Source organism: Trachurus japonicus, chromosome 11 (genome assembly GCF_045865225.1).
Source record: "Trachurus japonicus isolate A0001 chromosome 11, Traja_1.0".
Lineage (NCBI taxonomy): Eukaryota > Metazoa > Chordata > Actinopteri > Carangiformes > Carangidae > Trachurus > Trachurus japonicus.
The window spans coordinates 9,532,689-9,548,778 of NC_140917.1; the positions used below are offsets into that span (position 1 = coordinate 9,532,689).

Sequence of the window (16,090 nt, forward strand, 5' to 3'; positions counted from 1 at the left end):
TAAAAATGACTCTGTTTGACATTGATGTTTATTCCCAGGTGGAAGCTGGAATATTTTCTAAACATGGACAGGAGGAATGAAAAAAAAAGACCAACAACCCTGATTTGCAGCAGATTTATAATGTTGAAGATAAAAAAAACTGAGTGTAAATTCCTATGAAAGCTGAGGGCGACATCACACATCATCAGCTCTGTTAGGTTAGCATCGTTAGCACTGTTAGCATCGCTGACGTCCTGTTAAAAATAAAAGTGAGAAAAACAAGCAGACTCATTTGTTTCAGTCTGATTCAGTCTCGTTGGTGATAAAATATGTAATAATAAAAAAAAAAAGACTTGAGGGTTTTGAACTCTTTGGTTTTTTTTTTTGTTTCCTCCTCTGACAGGTAAAAAAAAACAAAAAAACGTCTGTGCCAGGTCGTTATCTCCAGACGAGCTGATGGTTAGTTCACTTGCTGCGTTGTGAAGTAAACACAGTAAAAACCAAAGACCAACCAAACAGCCAGACTCGTCCTCCTCAGTGCTTTGGACTAATTGAGCTCTTTTTTTATATCCGGAGCTTCTGCTCGGCTCTTTATGGTCTGTTGACGAGAGACGGTGATAAGACTGCGGCCGATCATCTGGACTGATCCAAGGTCAGGAAACTCCCCTGATAACGGCGTTCAGCCTCGTTCCAGTCAGTAAAGGTTTATGACGCCCTCATGTTTACACGAGTCAGTTACTGTCCACTGTGTGATTGTCCCCATGGTGAAGGAAGAAGGAGCTTTTAAAACGACCTTCAGACTGATGGAGGGTCGTCCCCGGACTCGTCCTCTGATTTGTTCTCTGACGGAGTTTGAGCCTCCTCTTCGGCTGGACTGAGATCTGTGTCGGCCACAGATGGAGGCCGCACTGAAGAGGACAGACAGAAAGAAAGAAAGAAAGAAAGAAAATGATAAATTTAGGTCTTAAAAGCATAAAAACCTAGCCTAGAAATCTAGACGCACCCTAGCGGCAGCAAATCTATTTGCTCCGTAGGTGGGTCTAGAAACGAGCCATAGGAACTTTTTGAGTCTCGAACACCGTTTGTGTTCAACAATCACAGCGCTCTATCTGTTTAGAGAGTCGTTGGGCGGCTTAACGCGATGACGACATACATTTTAATTGGCTTGTCAGGCTAACGTCATCCTGCTCTTTGCTCTGATTGGTCGTAGCGCTACCCTATTGCGTGCAGAGGCAGTTTGAAAGACAGCCTTCATCCCGCCCCCTGGATTGAGCCGAGGTCTACCGGTTGTTGCCAGACTAGACATGTTAATGATATAGTCTGGCTTGTCAGGCTAGTAAAAACCTAAAATTTCAAAACAGTCTTAGAAAACAGACGAACCATGAGCAGGGAGGGATTTGGTGCGCTCCCGCTCGTCCTCCTCGGCTGTCGGTGGACTGGCTGAGCTCTTCAGAGACGACCACTGTCTGCCGCCGCCGCCGCCGCCAGGTGTCGAGCCTGGTGCCTCAAATGCATCTCCACCGTCTCCAGAAAAGTCAACTGTAGGAAATAAAAAAGACACATGAGAAACCTGATGTGTCACATGAACTTAGCTTAAACCAACAACCATCAAACTCTCTGTTCTGTGTCACTGGAAACATCTGGAACTGGGATGAAGAAAAAACAGAAAAAAAAATCATGTAAATATATTACGTAAAGGGTTTAAAGGTTCCATGTTTTACAGTTTTCCTCTTTTTTTATTTGATCCATCAGAATACATATCTGTAGTTTAAAGAACCAAAAACCATCTCAGTGTCGTTTTCACATCTGGAGCTGTGGTTACAACAGTCAGTATGTGAGCCAATCAGGAGAGAGGGATATCTGAGTCCCTCTTCTGATTGGCTGACTGTTTTTTGTGTCATCCAACAGAAATGTAGCAGATTTCACGTAAAACACCCAGAGAAACCAAATCCTGCAAGTGTTGTATGGTAGGTCCAGGTGGGCGGGGCTTGGTCACTGCTTTGTTGTGACATCACAACGTGACAGGAAGTCCCGACGGCTGGTTTTAAGGCTCAGTTTCTGAATACAGGCTGTGTGCATTTCTCTGTGGACTGTGGCTTTGATACTTTCACAGTATTAATATAGAACCTAGAGCTGCTTTATAATCACACTACACATGGACATCTACCTTTATACTGTATGGAGCTTTAACACAAACATCTACCTTTATACTGTATGGAGTTTTAACACAAACATCTGCATTTATTTATACAATATCGGACCTTTAATCCAACAAAATACATCTTAAAAGAAAGACAGATTTCTCCTCTTCCTTACTGAATGGACAGAAAACAAAAATAAATCCTGTATCCTGTTTTTAAAAAAAAATTTTTTTAATTATTTATGTCTCATGTCCAACACAGATGTGCAAAATGTGCCTTTTGTGTTGGGTGATTTTTTGTTTTTAAAACAACATCTTCCTGCATCACAGCAGACGACTTTTTGATTACACAGAAGCTGTTTTAAGGAAAAACACAGACTTCCTGTGAGTGTTAATTACACAAGTCGAGTGTTAAACCGCACACACACACACACACACACACACACACACACACACACACACACACACACACACACACACACACACACACACACACACACACACACACACACACACACACACACACACACTCTCTGACACTTGGACATGTCAAGTACAGGCTGGGACTGGATGCATGTGCTTGGCTTCAGATGTCCTGTGTGTGGAGGCGTCAAACGCGGCTCTGAAAGCGTTCATTAAACAAGCTGTCGCCTGTTAAACTCTGTGTTACACTGTCAGCGATGCTGCGGCTCACAGGCAGAAAACCTTCATCACTGAGAGAGAGCATATAGGAGGAGGGGATATTACCCAGAAGCCACTGCTGCCTGTCGTCTCAGTGGTTTCTATTTTTCAGTGTATTGTTCCTCTCTCTTTTCATTCTATGCTGAATTTTAAAAAACTGAATTATTTTAAAATAGTTTATTTAATGCAAACAGAAAAGAGAGAGAACAAATATATTACAGAACTGTTGTCCTCAAAAATAAAATGAAGAAATGCAAAGCCAAGACTTTGATCCAAAAACGATAAACTATGCTACAAATTAAGTTAAAGTTTAATCTCTAAGGGGAGGATTAAAGAATAAATAATCAGTGTAAATATTATTTTACATCACTGTTTATCTTCTGAATGCCCTCTAATAAGATCAGTTATAACAAGTTTAAACTAGGAACTACATTATAGGACCATTCATCATTATTATGGGTTACTCCAATTCAGGAGTGAATTAAATACATATTTAACATATCTAATATCCAAAGTATGGAATTTGATTTCATACATTCCCAGGTATGGAAAAGTATGGAAAATGGAAACTATTGTACTATGGAAATGTATTTATCTTAATACTTATCTGGGTTTGGTCTTATCTGATGTAATTTGGGTTAATTATTTTGCTGTTGTACCTAGCTACAATCTCCTGGAAATTATTTGGTGAAATAATGGCATACAAATTCAGAATAATGAAAACAAATGTTTAATTGCATGATTTATTTACATGATACACATCTATTTTCTCAAATGTCACAAAATACAAAGTATTAGATTTTTTTTTACTGAGAAGTCTGGAAAAAGTCTGGAATTTTGAAATTTCAATTGTGTAGGAACCCTGCAATACAAATTTAGTTAATATTTAAAACCTTTCTATAGTTTATTCTTATGAAATTAGGTTTTTTATTTTGTTTAATCTTGTAACATAACTATTTATACTGCAACAAATCCCTAAAATGCCTAATATGAACTGATTTGTGTTGTGCACCACCAACCGTCCAGTGATGGAGACAGGGGTCCTGCAGAGCTGCTGCTGGTGCTCTCTCGCTCCTGCTCCGATGGCGCCCTCTTGAGGCGAGGAGCAGGAAGTGGCCCTTTAGAGGGGGAGCTGCCAGACGGAGCCTCAGCAGAGTCGTCTGAGAACCACACATCAATAAAAGAACCAATGAATCGACTCTGAGAACAAATCTAAGGCGATAATAAAGAACAATGTGATCTCCTGGTCCACCTACCATGAATGGAGGAGCTGCTCGTTCTGGGACTGGTCGGACTGGTTGAACTGGTTGGACTGGTTGGACTGGTGTGGCCAGCGGTGTGAAGCCCCTGTGGTTTGGCGGCCTGAGGTGGAGGTGGTTTGGGGGTGACGCTGGGGGGTTTGGACCTGGGAACTGGCTCTGGTTTGGCCTCATCAGCATCTGCAGGGACAACAGGTCTGATTTAACTTTGTGTTTGATTAATGAGCGTCAATACTGTGTGTAGTAATAATGCAGATATCTCCAGTAGTTAGGGGTCAAAGTCTTCAACACAGCACAATACAGTGATGAATTTAGAGGGATAGTTCAACATTTTGGCAAATTGGCCCATTGCCATAATCTCCTGCTCAGAGCTACAGAGCCTCATGGGATTTCTTGGTTTCCCTCATCAAACTCATCAAATACACAATCCAACAACTCCAAAACGCTCTGGTGGACAAGTTGTGACCTGCACATTCACCACGCTATGAGATAATAACAGAACGTTACGAGACAGAGTTGTTTCAGAGGTAAATGCAGAGACTGCTTGCTGAAAAACTGCCCCTGAAGGCAACACGTATCAGCGGTTTTGCATGAATTTACCTTGTCTTGTAACGTACATTTATTATGTCATAGCGTGGTGAATGTGCAGGTCACAACTTGTCCACCAGAGCGTTTTGGAGTTGTTGGATTGTGTATTTGATGAGTTTGATGAGGGAAACCAAGAAATCTCATTAGCCTCCGTAGCGTAGCTCTGAGCAGCTCGCGGCTCTGCTCCGCCGTTCTAAAAATAGCTTGCACCGACAATTAAAGGTAACGAACCTACTGCTATGGCTATAGGGATTATGGCAATGATGATAATGAAACCGCAACATTCAACCTTCTTGTGGCTGTTAAATCCAACACATGTGACAGGATGTTGAATAAACTCACCTTTGTCACCGTCCGTCTTGTCGGTCAACGACTCAGACTGAAAACAGAGACAGAGAGAAACTGTGACTGTATTTATTCTGCTTCAAACTCAAAAGCAGAACCTCTAATACTTTTTTTTTTAAAGCTCTATTAATATATTATCTATCGACTCCACCCACCTTCTTCACAGCCATCCTCGCCCTCATCTCCGCCATCAGGTCCATTCCCATCACAGGAACCCCAATATGTCGGGGTATGTGTGGATGCTCCTTCTTCTCCACCACCTCCTCCTGCTGCTGCTGCTGCTCCTCCTTCTCCTTCTCCTCCTCTGCAGCAGCAGCAGCAGCAGCGGTCGGACTGGACTCCACCTCAGAGTCCGTGTGGTTCGAGGACGGAGCCCTGTGGAGCTCCTGATGGGACTCGAACACGGCTGCGGCGGGTTTCGCGGGCGGCGTCGGTGGCCGTAGGGGCGTCGGTGTCGGTGTCGATGTCGGCGTCACCTCCTCGGTCACGGGGCTGACGGGCGTAGCGGGTGCGGGGGTGATGGAGGAGGCGGGCTGAGGTGGGGTGATGGCGGCGGCTCCGTGGCTCTTCTCCGAGCGCGACGTCCGGGATTTGATGAGGTTGAAGAAACCGCTCTTCCTGGACTCGCGTTTCTTATCCGCCGATTCCTGCGAGCTGGACGGTTGACCTCGGACGGAGGGAAGTCTGACGGAGATAAAAAAAATATTAGAATTAGAAAAGTACACACGGGAATTTGATGCTAATGTTATCTACGTGGCCATAGCAACAGTTTAAATAGTTCTTTAAAGCAGAAGTAAGCGATCCGGTCGTTTTGGCTAACTTCCTGTCAGCCGATGGAGTTAGCAGTCCCCGCCCTCGTCCCTACGTCACCACATTCACGCGCATCCCTTGGCTGCACACACAGAGAGGACCGCCCCTTTATGCCGTTCTCTCTCCTCATTGGATAAAGGTTGTAGGATACAAGGAAAGTTTTCTCCTCGGCTTACAGCAGAGCAGAGTGACTGACAGACCCGTGTTTCAGACCAAACACTCTATATAAGTGATTGCTGTTGGAAGATATAACTATTTAAGACTTATATTAACGCAAACATTCCGCTTACTTCTGCTTTAAAGTAACAAAAACATTGGAAAATCTCACTTGAAGCCGAGTTTGGTGACTTTCTTGGAGAAAAAGTCGTCCAGACCCTCGTCCAGTTTTCCCATGTTGCTGTTCTGCTCCGGCTCTTGGGGCGCCGAGCTGCTGGCTGCTTCCCGCTGAGAGGTCGATGGTGGCAAGAAAATAAAAGCACAAAAAATCAGAGTGACTTACATTGTAGGTAATAACTTTTACAGAAGTAGAAGAACTATTCCACCTTGGTCATCAATAATGTTTTAATCAATGGTCAATTGATTGATTCTTGAGATTTCACTAACAGATCAGTGCCAAAGATTTTTTTTTTTCTATTTTCAAGTAATGAGTTTTGAAAAGATAAACAGAAAATCGATCTTTAAAGGGTTGAATATGAAAAACCTTATTTTGTATTAAAAAATAAATCACTTTTTATTAGCTCTTCTAATTAACTCTTATTATAAAATGTGAATACATGCTTATGACTGATGACACCTACATGAGGTCGACTGGGTTTCGTCCTCTTCTTTGGTTTGGGTCGTTGTTTGGTTCGATGCTCCAGCGTCACGTGCTCCACAGGCAGCAGCTCGCCCAGACACACAGAGTCTGTGTGCGGTGGAGCGGCGGCGGAAGGTGGGGGAGGGGGGAGGTCTCCCTGGTAGACCGACATCCTGTCCGATGACTGTGAGGGAGGAGGTGGAGGAGGGGGGGGTCCTCCACGTGGATGGGAACCTCCTCCAGAGCTTTGTCCAGGTCGAACTCCATCTCTGTTACAGACGAAATCAAAACCATGATGAACAGTTAGTTAGTGACGCCTCTCAGTGGAATTAACTGACTGGAAATAAAGAAAGACGTCAAACTCCAAACAAGCTGAAAGTCATTTTTTTAACATGTTCTTTAACTAAGCAGTCGAATAAAAAGAGATCATGTGTGTGTTTATTTACAAAGATATGAAAGAAGAGTCATAGATAATATTACTAATTGAGTTTTAAATAAACAACAGATGCTTTGATGTATAAAAAAGGAGTTTTGTCTGAAGATGTTACTGAACAAAAACACTGTCAATGTCTCTTTAGATATGAGACATAAAGTAGTTAGTATTATATCATTTTTAATTAAATTTGTATTGCACTCAAATTATGTAGCACAGTATTTAGCCTATCTATCTATCTATCTATCTATCTATCTATCTATCTATCTATCTATCTATCTATCTATCTATCTATCTATCTATCTAATTTAATTAGAGCTCCAATCCAGAGCTGACTTTCATTATTATAATAATGTGACCAGGAAATATGAAGGGCAGTGACAAAGTACATGAAAAACCAACAAAGGGGATTGTGTTTAATTTCAGAGGATTTTCTGCATCACTCACCAAACGCCACGGAGACGGGACGCAGCATCCGGACCAGAATACTCTTCCTCTTGGATTTAGTCATCTGAAAACAGAAAACAACAGGTTTTATGTTGTTGTTTTTACTTCTGTCTTCTCTAAATACCTTAAATTCATCACTCTCTCACCATGCAGATGTCCTCCAGTCCGTGCTGCTGGTCTCGCTCCTGGATTTGTTTCTGCTCATGGTCCTGGTTCTCTGGTTGGAGGACCGTCTCATCCAGGACCTCCGCCTCCATCGGAGGCTCCGGACGCAGCAGCGGTTGACCCTTCCTGGTCAGGTGGTCGGACTGGAGGAGAGGGAAGGAGGGAGGGAGGGATGAATGGATTGAAAGACAGAATAAAAAGATGAGATATACAGACAGACAGACGGAGAGGAGACTCACCAGAGTGTGTTGTGACCTGGACAGAGACTCCAGGATCTCATCCACGATGCGGTCGGACAGAAACGACGCCATGCTGAGCTTCACTTCACTAGAAAGAAGAAAGAAAAACAAGAAAATTTAAAAAGTTGGATCACAGTTTACTGGATATATTGATTTTTAATGAAGTATATGATCATTCATCTTTAAAATTAATTTAATGTCATAAGTAAAAGAATGTTATGTCAAAATCTAAAAAGCAAAAGAAAAGAAAAGAATACGATAAAGATTTTATTCTGTGGGTAATGGGGGCGGGACTAGATAAGATTTTGCTTCTCCCGCTTTCCCTTTCGGCCATGTGTATTGTATTACTTGAACTAAGATGAAGTGTGATGATGATGATTTAAATTTGACATGCCCGAAACAAACAAATAAATAAAATAAAATGTGTGAGAAAAAAACTATAAATAAGGAAACAAAGTTCTGTTTCAAACTGTCCATAAATTAGATAATCATCAGTTATTCATTCCTAATCCTGCCTATTTCCATCAACCTGTTCACTTTCTTTTACCACAAAGGCCCACTGACTGAGATGAAATGAACTTACAGGCTTGTTACTAAGTATGTACTAATTATCATGATAAAGCTCCATGTTGTCTCTGTGTGGTGTTCAGGGACAGTCAGGACAGTCTGAGGACAGACAGCTCTGAGGTTGAAGTTTATATTAATGCACCGTGACACTGTGGCAGGTCTCTGTACGTCTTCACCACAGATCAGATGTTCAGCTGTAGGAGCGGAAAACTCAGCTGTTCTCAGTTCCACCGCGACGTGCGCCTGGCGGTTTTTGTTTTTTTCATATCAAACTCCGTAGCGACCCAGGTAAAATACGGGAGGACACCGTGCTGAGGCACCGGGCCGGTCTGAGCTGCGTTCATGTGCCTACTTTAAAACTCTTCAGTCAGTGACCTGGTGGCGGCTGTTTTGGCCGTCGGCATTTCATCCACGGCTTAGTGTTGTTTTATTCTAGGGGTCGGTGGTGGCTGTGAGACAGCAGCAGCTCCACGGTGAGGGGAGGTGGGGCAGCTTCTGCTCACCTGACTCTGTGCAGCTTCTTCATTAAATCCAAACAGTCCGACACAGCGACGCACTGCTCCTCTTTGACTCTAAAGTCTCTGTAGCTCATCAGCCCGGAACTCCAGAAACGACGGCGGCGATTGGCCTCAGACGAGTCTCGGACTTCCAGAGCAGCTACAGCAGCGTTGTGACCTCAACCATGGTCGATGAGAGCAGAAATGTTGTTGTTGTTGTGAAAATGGGCGGGCTCGTGAAGACGCGAATTTACACAAAATGGTCACGAGTCAAAACGAGCGTCAATTCGCTTATCTCGCGTATCTCGCGTTTGGTCGCGCGTCAGAACTCGAGCGAAAAAAAAGCGTTCCTCGTGTTTGGTGGGAAGCCCCTTGTGGGTCTTCCCACCAAACACGATGAAATAGACGAAGACGCGAAGGTCCCGTCGCCCCAAAAGAATCGCGTGTATTGCGTCGCAAAAAAAAAAAGTCGCGTATACCGCGTCTCGCGCCTAATCGCGTCTCGCGCCTATATCGCGTCTTTGCGTTACGGCCTTTTACACCGCGGACGTAACGAATAAACGGTGACGGTGTGAACGAACAACATAGAACAGGACCAGACGTGGCGTTGTTTCCTCTTTTCACCGACAGCTCCACTCTCCCTTACTTACACTAACTACTGTTATTGTTGAGCCCAGAGAATTGTGGGATTTGTAGTTTTTGACCAATCGCAGGTTGTGCTCTTTCTTTTTTGTGATTTTCCCAGTTCACACATGTATTTTTTTTTAGGGGCAAATGCGAGGCTAAAATTATTTAAGACTTGAACACAATAATTCAACAAATTTAAGACATTTTAAGGCCTAAAATTTAGATTTTCAAATTTTAGACTTTTTAAGACCCCGCGGATACCCTGTATATTTCATATAAAGTTTAATAGAGAAAAATATTGAAAATTGTGGGAATGTAATGACTAACATCGAAGTAAGAACCAGTCAGGGAGGAAACAGAAGAAAGGAGGGAGTAAAAAGTAAGGGAGTAAAGAAGGACAGAAGAGAGGGAAATAAGGAGTAGAGGTGAAGGAAAGACATGAATGAGTGGATGTTGGGTTCGTTAGCTGAGTTTGAGGCCGAGACAGAGAGCCAGCTCGTTCTTCTGGATCTTTCCATCTCCGTTGATGTCGCAGTGACCCATCAGAGCTTTCCTGAACTTGTCCAGGTCTGTCCCACTGATGCTGGGCTGCAGGAGGGTTTAAAGATAAGTGGTCAATACCTGCTCTTAAAGAAAGTGATATTCCAGCTGTAGCCCAAGCCTCATTTCAAACAAAGAACCAGTGCCATTAAAACTAAGGTTGCTGTTGATGTAATGCATGAAGACCTTTAATGTGAAGATTGATAAAGGAGGAAGTGTTTCACCTTCACCAGCTCCATCATGTCTTTGACAAATCCATCCACCTCCGGACCCTCCAATTCACCTGTCTGACTCTACACACACACACACACACACACACACACACACACACACACACACACACACACACACACACACACACACACACACACACAACAGTAAGGACTTTATCCATAACATGATCAGAAAACAAGAACAAAACATATTGAATTCAGTAAACTGGAGGAACACCTCATTAAAAGCAGCTGAATTCACACTTACAACATCATAGTGAGCAAATATCTTCTCAAAGTCTCTCTTCCTATCCTCCTGGCTGCAGGCCTGACACCGAACACATCAGATAATTAAAACAACACATGTTCAGAGGAGCACAAAGTATTAATATGTTAATGAGAACATTTAAAGTGATGTTTAATGACTGGGGGCAGATCTGTGCTTGTTATTGTGAAATATTTCTATTTCTTACATCCATCTTAAACTTCAGCAAGAAGTTTTCTTTCAGGGCCAAAATTCTGATGACAACAAGAAACACATAGAATTTATATTTAAATAAGACATTTAATATTTTACATTTCAAAGTAAAAGCATGAAATGACAGCAGGTTATAGACACTTATTCAGGGTTATTTTGTTTTTTTTTTCTTTTTCTTTTTAGCAATATTTAGCGAGGTTCATTGATCAGCTTCAGTGTGTACAACAGGTTCCAGGAGGTTTTGTATTTTTGTTTTATGATGAAAAATCTCATAAATTAACCTGAGTTTGTAATGTAAAATTTTACAAGATAAAGTTTTAGTCAGTACCTGGCCAGGTCGTTTAGATCCAGTCTGCCATCTTTGTTTTTGTCAAACATCTTCATCTACAGAGGGAAAATTTGTCAGAATGTATTTATCATTCGGTGATGGACCAATCAGATGATCAACCACCACTCTGCTTGTTACCATGGTGTCAGTGTAGTCATCCAGTTTCTCAAGAGGGACTGACTTCCTGTGTTGGAGGAACAGGTCCTGAAGGAAGCCCTGAAGGACCAAACAAGACACAGGGATAACAAGATTTACCACGTCAATTATCATCAAAAGTTAATTGCTTAGAGGCAAAAAGACAGAAATTCAACGTAGAAGGACCCGAAACTGACACAACACAGATAAAAAACTGACATAGTTTGGTGTAAGTTTTAATTTTAGTTACCTTGAGCTCGACAGCTGAGATGTATCCGCTGCTGTCTGTGTCGTAGTTTCTCCAGATCTGCAAACGATACAACAAAATCACTGAAAATACATCAAACATCTCAAAACTGAAGTCGAACCTGTTTCGTCCATTACAATGTTTGTCCTGAGGGAGGCGCTAAAAGAAAAGTCCTTCAGTATCCAACTGTCAGAATCTGTACAGACTGACAGATCTGAGGACCAAGAGTATTTAACAGCTTGGTCAGTACTGAAGAGCAAATTGTTGGAGACATCCTCCAGACCAGACAAGAATAAAGCCTCATTTCTGCTGAAGGAACTTTCCCAAAGAACTAGGAAGCTTTTGAAGAACTATGTGCATTTCTACCACAGGAACCAGAGTCTGAATTAAGGTCTTGTGTAATTGACCTTCCACTAAATAAGTCGTAGTACTCTCTCTAGGTTCAGGAACTTTAGGGGGTGTGATCTGCAGTACTGGACATTTTTGATTGCTCCAGTACTTGCTACATTGTATTTCACCTCAATATGGAGTGTTTTTCCATTGTGGTTCAAGATGGAGTCAGCAACCTACAATGGAAAGGTCTATGTCGACATGTCAACAATGTGGAACGAGCTCATCATTATCCACCCCACCAAACATGTCCAGGAGAAGTTTCAAAAACTAAAGCGAGTTCAAAAAAAAAGTCAAGAACCACAACATGGTCATTGTCATTGACCGCATTCAAAGCATCGCCATCTTTCCTTGCGTCATCACTCGGCGTGGGTAAACAACATTTGAGTTAAACTGATTTGAATTACGTTAGCCGTCGTTAGCTGCAACTGCTAACGGTAACGGTAACATCAATGTTGATATGACACCCTTGCTAATGTAATGTAAGATAGGAAAGCAGTAAAACTGTGGATAGTCAATGCACACCCGAGATACTATTCACGTTATTCAAGCCTGGAAGAAGCTTGTATTTTTAGCCGATATCAGATGTTGTGGTGAACACCGGAACGTTAAATAGCTCAATGGTTGTTGTGTGATGGCGTTGAGACTTCCCACCCGTAATGATGACGTTTAGCAAAAATGGTGATGCTATGAATATGGCTGATTGGCCTGATTTGGATACTCCTCCCTGGACTTTTGGACTGCGGTCATGGAAATGCAGTCAGCAATGGGCCTTGGTAAACTTTTGGTTCCTGAAGAAAAATACTTGGAACTAAAAAGATCCCAAAACTAAATGGTCTAGGTACTTTTTGGTTGAAATGCACCATAAGATTTTGTCCCCATCTGATAGAGTCTTTACTTCAATTACATTAGCATAAGTGTTTTAACCCCACATCCTAAACTATCATTAATTCTGTCTTTGTATTACTTATGAATGGATATAGTATGGCGGAAATCAATGATTCTCCCTTTTTACTGGGAACCTCCCTGATGTTGAGAACCCGTTCTGGACCTCACCCTCATGAACTCCACGCTGTTGTTCAGCGGCGTCTCTCTGCGAAACAGAAGCAGGAAGTTTTCTTCCTCCGGCAGCATCATGGCGGCCAACTGGAGGAAGAGGAGTTGTGTTGGTTTTGCTTTTTTTATGTGATACAATTCACAATTTGCAATCACCTACGTATTGTTACAACTGTTGATCTACACCGACACCTGAACCATTGCCTATTTCAACCTCACTTCCTGTTTCTGACCTGCTGGTTTAAATCCTATTGCTGACATGATCTTGACGTGTCGTCCTCTGTTAAAGCAGTAGGTGCTCGTACCTCTTGGATCTGCAGACGTTTGTCGGCTGCAGCGTCGAATCTCTCTCTGAGTCGTCTGATTGTGTCCTCAGTTATCTCCTCTCTCTGGAAAACCAACATGGACACAATGCACAGGTCATCTTCTGCCTTTAGGGGTAAATTGATCAAGATAAGTGCACTGGTGAACATAAGACATCTTGGAGGAGCTGCAGATGTTTACTCAGCCAATTCCTCTATTAATGAAAAATCCAGATATTCAGTACTAAACTGTCATGACCAAGATCTAACACTGACAAATGCTCTGGTTTCAGAACCAATAGGAATATTTGGGATTTAATGGAAGTGGTAAAGTACAATTTAGATATTTAATGTGCAACAGTTATTTGTTGTACCTTCAAGAAAACAATCAATTCAGTCCCTTCCATATTTAACTGTAATTTTCTGTCACAATTGAACGTTTCTGGCTCTAGCGCCCCCCTGTGGCTCCTTCACTTTATCAACAGGTAGATTGAAAGAGATTTGAATTGTATTTTCTCTCTTTACCTCCATCCCTCGTTTTTCCAACATGCGCTGAAAGAAGGCGTCCAGCTGTTTTCCATCGATGTAACCATTGTCTAAAAAACACACACAAACAAACAGATGTCACAGCAACAACCTCAGTTAACTGTTCATGTTTGTATTAAATAAATTATGACATAAAATTATAAAGGAAACAGAATCAAGATGGTTGATCCAATATACTATAATATAATATTCTGATATGTATTTATATTAGCTATTATTATCAGTTTGCATCTAATGTATCTAATTTGTAATGGAACTAAATAAACAGAATTACTGAAACAATAATTAACACTATTACCAATTTAAACTGCTTTATTGTGTTAATAAATGCTCTAGTTTGGAAAAACATTACGAAAAACACTATGAGAATCTTAATTCTCAAGTTTGTCATGTCATAATATCATTGAGCTGAACCTTTGTTTAACTCAAATAACAGCAGCAATAACAGAACATGTTAATTCTCTCAATAATGAACAGAGTTGTTATAGGCTATAATAAGTTCAAGGTAAATGTCAAGACAGAGTCGGTGTCACATTGACGTCAGACAATGAATCGTTCTCACCGTCAACGTCGAAATGTTGCCAGATCTGGAGAAAACCTGCAGCGTCCAGACCGTCCAGAGAGACGTCCATGGTGCCGGAGACCAGAGAGGAGGACGAGCTGAAAAACAACAAGAGGAAGAAGAGGAGGAGGAGACTCTTCTAGAGATGGAGAGAGAGAGAATATTATCCTGATTTCATCTCTGGGGTGAGAGAAATGAAAGAGGAGAGTTTCAACAACTTGTTTTTGAAGGGAGGAGAGACAGAGAGAGGGAGAGAGGATGAGAGTGGGAGGCAGTAGAGGAGGGGGGAGAGAAGGAGAGAGAGTGAGGGGAGGGAAAGAGAGAGAGGGGTTGAGAGAATAAGGGGGTGTGAGAGGGGGAGGATCAGAGAAGAGAACAGGGTGTGAGAGCGAAGGAGAGGGGTGAGGAGAGTGGGAGAAGGTTGAGAGAGAGAGGGGAAGGAGTGAGAGGGTGAAAGAAAAAGGAAAGGGAAAGAGGGGGGAGAAAAAGGAGAGGGGGCAAGAGAGGAGGGGAGAGAGAGAGACAGAGATGGAGTCGTAGCAGTAAATCAGTTTTTATTGATATAAACAAACGATACAGAAACGAGCGACGTCTCACAAACATGAACAATAAAAACTTTTTAAAATAAAAATATTTTTCCCAGTAAAATAAAAAAAAATAAAAAACCGTCACCGTGAAAGTGAAGTGAAGATCAATAATAAATCAATAATCAATAATCATACAGTATAAACCCCAGAGTTTGTGTGTTTGACTCTGATCTCTCTAGTGTTAGTTCATATTTACACTGACACATAAAAACATCTGTAAGTGCAGCAGTTCATGGCTCACGATCAATCGGTGTGATCGGTGATCGTGAGGATACAGCAGCAGCAGCAGCAGCAGAGGTGATAGCAGAGCAACATCTGGAATCAATAATATGTCAAATGGGGGAAAATGATCTGATTGGTTGATTGGCGACACCTCGGCTGCTCTTTCTTCTCCACCCACTCAGGAAGGAGGAGGAGCAACAACGGAGCCTTTCAAAATAAAGTACACCCTCAATTTTCATTCATTGGACCTTTTTTTTTTTCTTTTTTAGCAAAATATGAGTTTTCCGGTCACATCTGGACACAAACACTGGATCTTCTTCAACATCTGTAACTTTTCTTGACTCTTGATCCTAATCTTTCTCATTTTCATTCATGTCTGTCTGTTTTTTTTAGTTTTTTTTCTTTAGAAATGCTGCCCTTGAAGTCTGAATAAAAATGACTCTGTTTGACATTGATGTTTATTCCCAGGTGGAAGCTGGAATATTTTTTAAACATGGACAGGAGGGATGATTTGAATAAACAAAAAAAAAAAGAAAAAAAAAAAGACCAACAACCCTGATTTGCAGCAGATTTATAATGTTGAAGATAAAAAAAACTGAGTGTAAATTCCTATGAAAGCTGAGGGCGACATCACACATCATCAGCTCTGTTAGGTTAGCATCGTTAGCACTGTTAGCATCGCTGACGTCCTGTTAAAAATAAAAGTGAGAAAAACAAGCAGACTCATTTGTTTCAGTCAGATTCAGTCTTGTTGTTGGTGATAGAATATGTAAAAAATAAAGACTTGAGGGTTTTGAACTCTTTGTTTTTTTTGTTTCCTCCTCTGACAGGTAAAAAAAAAAAAAAACGTCTGTGCCAGGTCGTTATCTCCAGACGAGCTGATGGTTAGTTCACTTGCTGCGTTGTGAAGTA

General features: G+C 41.8%; 1 protein-coding gene across 2 annotated transcripts; it reads right to left on the reverse strand.

Annotated features, from left to right (window-relative positions):
- Positions 1–10,035: 10,035 nt before the first annotated feature.
- Positions 10,036–14,439, reverse strand: LOC146978211 (secretagogin-like). Of its 2 annotated transcripts, none has more exons than XM_085790892.1 (11): positions 14,370–14,439; positions 13,787–13,857; positions 13,265–13,342; positions 12,960–13,049; positions 11,517–11,573; positions 11,270–11,347; positions 11,132–11,187; positions 10,799–10,844; positions 10,594–10,653; positions 10,338–10,406; positions 10,036–10,161 (listed from the first exon to the last, which is right to left on the reverse strand). In XM_085790892.1, exons 1-11 carry the CDS (start codon positions 14,437–14,439, stop codon positions 10,036–10,038), a joined length of 801 nt encoding a protein of 266 aa, XP_085647018.1. The 2 variants fall into 2 exon arrangements, with proteins under 2 accessions (XP_085647018.1, XP_085647017.1); XM_085790891.1 differs by having other exon boundaries at positions 13,265–13,348.
- Positions 14,440–16,090: the final 1,651 nt, after the last annotated feature.

Coding starts and splice junctions, on each gene's coding strand:
- LOC146978211 (XM_085790891.1), bottom strand. CDS start 14,439: ATGGACGTCTCTCTGGACGGTCTGGACGCTGCAGGTTTTCTCCAGATC. Junction 11,574..12,959: donor ACAGCGTGGAGTTCATGAGG/GTGAGGTCCAGA, acceptor TATCGTTTGCAG/ATCTGGAGAAACTACGACAC. Junction 11,188..11,269: donor ATGACTACACTGACACCATG/GTAACAAGCAGA, acceptor TTCCCTCTGTAG/ATGAAGATGTTTGACAAAAA.